The sequence below is a fragment of the Vombatus ursinus genome, unplaced genomic scaffold (genome assembly GCF_900497805.2).
Source record: "Vombatus ursinus unplaced genomic scaffold, bare-nosed wombat genome assembly UNPS02009573.1, whole genome shotgun sequence".
NCBI lineage: Eukaryota > Metazoa > Chordata > Mammalia > Diprotodontia > Vombatidae > Vombatus > Vombatus ursinus.
The window spans coordinates 27,136,038-27,143,594 of NW_020949351.1; the positions used below are offsets into that span (position 1 = coordinate 27,136,038).

The following is a 7,557-nucleotide window of genomic DNA, read 5'->3' on the forward strand; positions in this document are numbered from 1 at the left end:
CAAAACACTGGAAATCAAGTGGGTACCTGGGAAATAATTATACAAATTGTGGTAGGTGAAGTAGTGGAATATTATTATGAGAAGAGAAGACAAGTAGTTAGAAAAACTTGGCATGATTTGTTAGACCTCATGCAGAGCAAAGTAATCACAAACAAGAAATAATATACAAAATGACTGATAACATAAAGGGGAAAAAGAGCACTAAAAACATGAGAATTTAGAGCAATGCTATTTCTAGTTTTAACACCAGAGAATTGAATCACACCCCCTCCCCATTCCCTCTCTGAAGAGAAATGGGGGACCATGGGTTCAGAGTATGGCATACATTGTCAGACACAGTCAATGAGTCTACCTATTTTGCTTAGTTTTACCTTTTTTTTAAATAAGGGAAAGATTAGTAGAGAATGTTTCATTAAATGACAATAATGTTTTTAAAAAGGAGCAGCTAGGTGGTCTAGTAGATAGAGTACCGGGCCTGGATTCAGAAGATCTGAGCTCAAATCTGGCCTCAGACACTTGACACTTACTAGCTGTGTGACCCTGGGCAAGTCATTTAATCCTGATTGCCTCACCAAAAAGCAAAAAATAAATAAATAAATGTTTAAAAAATAAAACTAATATTTTTAAAGAAAAAGTTTATAAACATTCTTAGATGAGACTAAGAACAATGAAAATAAAGGTAAAAGTTCAACATTAAGAAAACAATTAACATAATTAATCATTAAAAACAAAAAACACCCAAAACCACTTGATCCACAAATACATGCAGAGAAAGGCTTTGATAAAATACAGCTTTCATTTATACTAAGAAAAAAAAATCTCTAGAAAGCATAGGCACAAAATCTTTTTTACTATGATAAAATGTATCTAAAACCAAAAATGAAGGTGACTGTTCTGACTTTATTCAAATCACCTTACCACTAATTACCATGGTCATTGCAGGATCCTGGTTTACAATTCAGTTAGAGGAGTGGTCTAACTAAGGCAGCTATGATTTGGGGGAAGGGGAGGTAGGAAGCTGGGCAACTCAAGTAAATAACTGGTATGCAGGAAAAGAAAGTGGTGCAAGTTATAAAACAGATTCTTACTAACATTCACATGGTACCAGTTGACTATTGCCAGCAAATGACCTCAATGTTTATTCATCAACATTTACTAGCACTCCAGGAAACCAGAAGCTCATTTGAGGCAGATATAGACATCTCTTCACACCTGTATTTCCTCCCTTCTTCTCAGTTATGCCAAAGAAAGCAAAACACTCAAAACTACAAAAGAAAAAGTAAAAAGCAGTATACCAAATGAAAAATGATATCCTACTAATTAAGAAAGGTTGAGGAGACAGACTAAATGAAGGGACAAGAGTGGGCTTAATGACAGAAGAGATCCTGGGGAAAAAAAGTTGAGTCAGTCTTAAAGAAATTGAACAACTCACAGAAGAAAGAAGAAAGTGTATTATAGGTAAAGGAAAAGTTATACTGCAGGAGTTCTTAATCTAGGGTCTATGACCTTTTAAAAAAAAATTCATGTGAAAATGCTTTTAAAATAATGCTATATTAAAAAATGCTATATAAATGCAAGGTGGTATGGTATTTAGTGTTAAGATGCATTATATTTTTGTAACAAATCTACCTTCCTTACTACCATATTTATTTGCTTAGGTTCCCTCATTCCTTTCCTAGCAGAAATGTTTGTTACTATAAAGAGAGGGCTAACAATTAAAGTAGCATAAGTTCTAATCCTAGTTTTGCCACTTACTAGCCCTTTGCTTGGGTCTCAGTTTCCCTTACCTGTGAAATTAAAATTTAATTAAAATTAAAATTAAAAAAATTTAAAAAATATTTCAGTGTAATCCTATATAGTCCTATGTATTTTACTTAATGCATTTAGAAACACTATTCGAAGGAGGCAGTCCATAGATTTCAGCAGACTTCCAAGATCCAAAATACCAAAAAAAAAAAAAAAAATTAAGAACTATGTTACAAATGAAAAGTGAGGAAAAGTGAGAAAACCTGTTTCCAGAGTTTCTGGTCCCAACCCTGCCACAAAGTGGTTTACATGGCTTTGGGTAAATCATTTGACCTCTTTGCAAAAACAAACAAAAACACTTAACAAAATAATATTAAATAAAATACTTTTCTATCTATCTTATTCTCTAATTTCAGAAAATAGTAATCATGTAAGAAGATGGTCTGCTGGAACCTAAGATTAGATTGTTAGGGGCAGCTAGGTGGTGTAGTGGATAGAGCACCGGCCCTGAAGTCAGGAGGACCTGAGTTCAAATCCGGCCTCAGACCAAACACTTAACACTTACTAGCTGTGTGACCCTGGGCAAGTCACTTAACCCCAATTGCAAAAAAAAAAAAAAGATTAGATTGTTAATTAACAGAAGCAAAAGATGAATGTGTTACTCAATGGGACTGGAAACACTGGAATGGTAGAACTGAGAGTTTAGTACCTGTTCTACTACTGACTAGTTGTGAAACCTTGAAGAAATCACATGATCTCTCACATCTTTGGTTTCTTCAAATGTAAAATGAGGGGGCTGAGGCAAAATGATAAAAATTTAATTAAGACTGAGAATGTTTAAGCTAGAAAAGACTTTGGTGAAGGTTGGACAATGTGAAGTTCTTGATCAGGGAAAGAACATGATCAATATAAACGATATTTAAGCTATACTATAAAAGAGATTGACAAATAGTATCCAGCACCTACTCCCTCTTCTCAACTAGAAAAGCTCATTTCTAGCTAACTTGAATATACATGATTTTAAGTCATTCTGAACAAAAGAGCACTCCTATTTTTAGCTTGTGAAGACGCTCAAGTGTCAGGAGTGGTTTTTTTTTTAATTATTCCCATTCTAGACAGACACACACACAATTTATAGTAGCACTCTTCATAATAGCAAAGAACTGGAAAGAAAATGGATGTATATCTTTGGGAATGGTGAACACTCAATAGTATACACATGGAATGACGTATTATTGAAACATCATATGAAACATCATAAATTATGAATATGAAGAATTTGGAGAATGTTGAGAATACCTGTATGAACCAATACAGAGTGAAGTAAGCAAAACCAGTAGAATAATATACATAATGACCACAGTAACATAAAGGAAAATGCTCCAAACCTTCAGTCCGACAGTGAAACATGCCGAGGCACTGAAAAGAAGATTATGAGTCATTACAATTTTCTATTTACTATTCAAGAACAGCTTCTTAGTTGAGAACTCCAATACAATCTTACTCATGACACTAATTCCAACAGACTTCAGGTCTATCTTGACACTGATTGTATACCAAAAAAATAAAACAAAAAAGTAAAAAACGGGTAACGTATAGAGTGAGCCTACAAAGCAGGTATTGGCTTTTTTCCCAGAATCAGCAATATTATAAAGATTCTACTGTTAACCTCAGCTGACATTTACTAGCTATGTAACCTTGGACAAATTAATTAAATCTGCTTCAGTTTCCTCTTCTCTAAAACACAGATAATAGCACCTGCCTCCCAGGGTTGTGAGTATTGAAGGATATAGAATTTGTAAAGAGTTTTTAGCACAGTGCTTGGCACATAGTAGGCCCTTGGGATGTGCTCTTGAAAGAGATATGGAAGCACTAGGCACAAAAGCACAACCAGTTCTGATATTCAGTGGATCTATAATTTAAATCTGTATGGCAAGAATAGATCCAAATAAAATGAATATTTCTCTACTGGTATGTAATGAACTGTAGCATGACAACACACTCAGTAGGCCTGAAAGCCTTTTAAGAGATGCACCTACTGAGTCACCAAAATGATGCTACAAATCTAGTCTCAGAGGACTTATGGACCCCCTCCCCTCTTTAATATTAGAACCCAGTCCTAAGCAGCAGGATATTACTATCCAAGGATAATGCCCCTTAATCCTTGCATTTAAGAGGGCTTTAATGGTTGATGTTAAATTTAGATTGTGGTAGACAGCCTTTGCTATCTGTTAGTGGCTCTATCTCTTTCTACCTCCACTTCTAGCCTTTACCCACCCCACCACCTCATCTATTCTTTTTCACTTTTTCTTAGCCATCTCAAGCCTCTAAGGCTTTACTTAGTTGTCCTTCTGGTTTTAGAATTACAACTTTAGAACTTTGCTATGGGCTATATGTAGGTAAAAGGGAATACCTGGATTTTGTGCTATGAGCAGTTCTTGAAACTCGTGGGACAAATAAAAATAAATGTCACCTAAGCATTTTTTAAAAGGCATAGGTTTATACAGCATCAGTTACCAGAATTAGTTACAAAAACATTTGGAGATCCCACTTTCATGGTTACTTTATAGCTTTCAGAAGAGTTCTACCAAAATATTACAATTGAAACTCTCTGAGAAAGTGATTGTGTTTTTATTCCAATTTTTGTAGGTTCAACCTCTAGTATGGCAGGTGTAAAATAAATATATTTAGATTAAAAATAAATTTTAAAGTGAGTTCCCACTTTGAAAGCTTTCAGGTGTCCTTTAATAACAGAAACATTTATTAAGTGCCTACTAGATACAAAACAGTCAAAGCTAAATTATTTCCAGAAACAGGTCTGGGCAAGATTCCATGATGCCAAACCACTAAGCAGTCTCCCCTATAGCAGTCAATCAATCGTGTCTACTCCCTTCCTCTGATCTCCCAAAATCCCAAAGTTATTCCAAAAACAACTGGGAAAATGCCCAGTTGCCTACTGGAATATTCTAATCCTGCTCAAAGTTGCATACAGGGAATTCACCTACCAATAACTGATAAAATCCCCCACAGTGTATTCCCCTTTATTCGTCTCAAAATGATGACGGATAAGTCCATCTCTCCAGCTACTTTGTGACTTAGAAAAAAATTAAGGCTAAGGGAATCTTGTAAATTTAGAAAAATGCCACACCATTGACACCATAAGAATCTAAGCTGAAGATACTAAAAAAACAGAAATGTTGATCATTTTGAAGATTCTTGCATACAACCAAAATTTTTAGACAAAGTTGACTACGTGGATCTTAAGGGCTTTACTACCAAGTGAACATGAAATGAGTCATTCTTGGAATGGTTCTTGAAAATATTACATTAAAGGCAGATTAACCAGATGAATTTACTTTATAGACTAGAGCTGAAAGGGTCCTTAAAGATCACTTAGCCCTACTCTCAATGAGGAACTACTACATAGTCAGGGAGATAACTCACTTAACCCAAGGTCCCACAGGTATTAAGTAGCAAAAGAGAAATCTGAACCCAGGTCCTATGATTCCATTTCCTTTTTCCACTATAAAATGCTGCATCTTGCCAAAATATATATATTTTTAAAATAGAAAAGGGTTTTGAGTCGTTTATTTTTGGCTACTTCAAAAGTTGGTTTTTTTTTAAACACCCACAATCTAGTTAAAACTGACATGTTGGTCAGTTTTCATGAAGTAATTCTGTTTTAGACAACAATTATAACCTTATAACCGAGTTTATGGTTTACAAAAGTGTTTTCCTTGTTTAAATTTAAAATGCACTTATTAGTCACAAAGATTTATTGTTCAGGTGAATAAAGCTTGGGGATATTCACTGTTGGTTGGTCTTTCACTCTCTCCCTTCTTACTGTTTCCCCCTGCAGTTAAACCACCTTTTATTCCAACCGCCATCAACATACTCAGAGTAAATAGCATTATCAGAAACAATTACATTTTGAATCCCTGCTTCCTTTCAACATTAGCCTTAATTGCAAACCACTTCAGAAGGGGAAAATCAATGTTAGACCGTTTTCTGGTCACAGCCAAAATAGAGCAGAAAAGAAAGGAAGAGAAAAAATCTTTAAAATGTAGTTTTTACTTATGTTGTACAAAAACAAACACTTGTGCTGAGTTATCATCATCAGGGCAGCCATGCCCCCCCCAAAAAAAAAATCACATGACTTCCATAAAAATGTACTCAATGGAAGCACCAATTAGGCAAACCTAGAAGGTTCAACTTCTCCATCAAATTAATGAATCAAGCAAAGTGACTCTTCAGGGGCTGCTGGCATTCTTTTAAAATCCCTCCTGAAACAGACTTACTCAGAAGATGAGAACAGCAAACTATCTCTTCCTTTAAGGGAAAGCACACAAAACAAACAAAGGCTTCATAATTTGACCTCAGAATATTCCCACCACTTATTTTTATCTTTTTTTCTTGTACATTTTGTTGTTGTTGTTTAGTCATGTCCAATTCTTCATGACCCCATGGACCACATCATGCCAATACTGTCCAGGGGATTTTCTTGGCAAAGATTCTGGAGTGGTTTGCCATTTCCTTTTCCAGTACAGTAAGGCAAACAGAGCTTAAGTGACTTGCCCAGTGTCAGACAGCTAGTAAGTGTATGAGGCCAGTTTGAACTCTGGAAGATAATGCTTCAGGTCCAGCATTCTATCTATTGAACCACATAGCTGCCTGTACCTCTAGATATTTTCATTTAATTTTTGTTTCATGAAAGAGATACATGACCTTTGGCTGACTGATTTATTCCTCTGAGCCTGAGTTTTCTCATCTACAAAATAAGACAACTAGACCAGATGATATCCAAAGCTCCCTCTAGTTCTCACAGACTATGATTCTTATGAGAATCATTTCAAACTCTTTCAAATTACTTTCATTAATTGAAGGTTCCATAGTTTGGAATAATCCAGGACAGATAATCCAAAAGTCATCATTATTTGGACTTGAGATGCATTTTTTTCTTTTTTGTAGCAGCAGCAAATTTACCCACCCCATTCTCTATACCTTTGTCTAGTAATACTCAAGTTTACATCCTTGAACAGAAACTAACTGAAATAAAAGAACCCAGACCCAAAGTATATGAGTGACTAGTTTGGGCTCAGATAATTTTAGACACCGGAAGGGCTTGCTACAGATCAAAATAGCTTTAAAGCACAACTTACTAGTCATAGACATTGTAGAGGGAGCCAAAAGAGAGCTTAAAGGGAAGTTGATCCAGTTTCTACACCCTTTTATAATATTCTCATTCAAACTGTACATTGAAATGGTAGAACCCAGTTTTACACAAACAAGCTATGAAAAATACCTGGACTTACCAGAACAGTATCCGTAAAATATTGGCTACTAATAATACTAGACACACGTAAGTGGAAAACCCCTCAGCATTCTGAGTTCTTTTGATGTCTCTGTACTGGGGTATATATGGCACAACACCTCCAAACACCATGGCCCCCGAGGCACCCCATGACACTATTTGATGTAAAGGGATGAAGAGCCACTCCAGACCATCCGCCTCCATCCTGAAGATCATGGGTGGCCTTGAAGCACCCAAGTTACTGTCCAGGAGACCTCAAGACCCCTTCCCTTATTGCTGAGGCCTGGGCACTCCAGATGTTGCTCAGTTATTTCCCAACAGCTGGAGTCATCCTGGTGTAATAATCCTCCACCAACGGAACCCTACCAGAGAAAACAGGAGGGAAAAGTAAATAAATAACTTGAGAGGAATTCCACATGGACCCAGCTCCAACCCTTCCTCCCAACACACACACACACACACACACACACACACACACACACACACACACACACACACAC

At 36.1% G+C, this 7,557-nt stretch overlaps 1 protein-coding gene across 4 annotated transcripts in view; it reads right to left on the reverse strand.

The window, feature by feature from the left end:
• The window catches only part of PQLC1 (PQ loop repeat containing 1), a 150,723-nt gene that overhangs the window by 141,904 nt on the left and 1,262 nt on the right, over positions 1–7,557 (reverse strand). For all 4 annotated transcript variants that reach the window (XM_027852430.1, XM_027852427.1, XM_027852429.1 and 1 more), the window contains exon 2: positions 7,059–7,419. In XM_027852430.1, coding sequence (XP_027708231.1) covers positions 7,059–7,273 — 215 coding nt within the window. In that variant the 5' untranslated portion in view covers positions 7,274–7,419. The remainder of the gene's footprint in view (positions 1–7,058; positions 7,420–7,557) is intronic.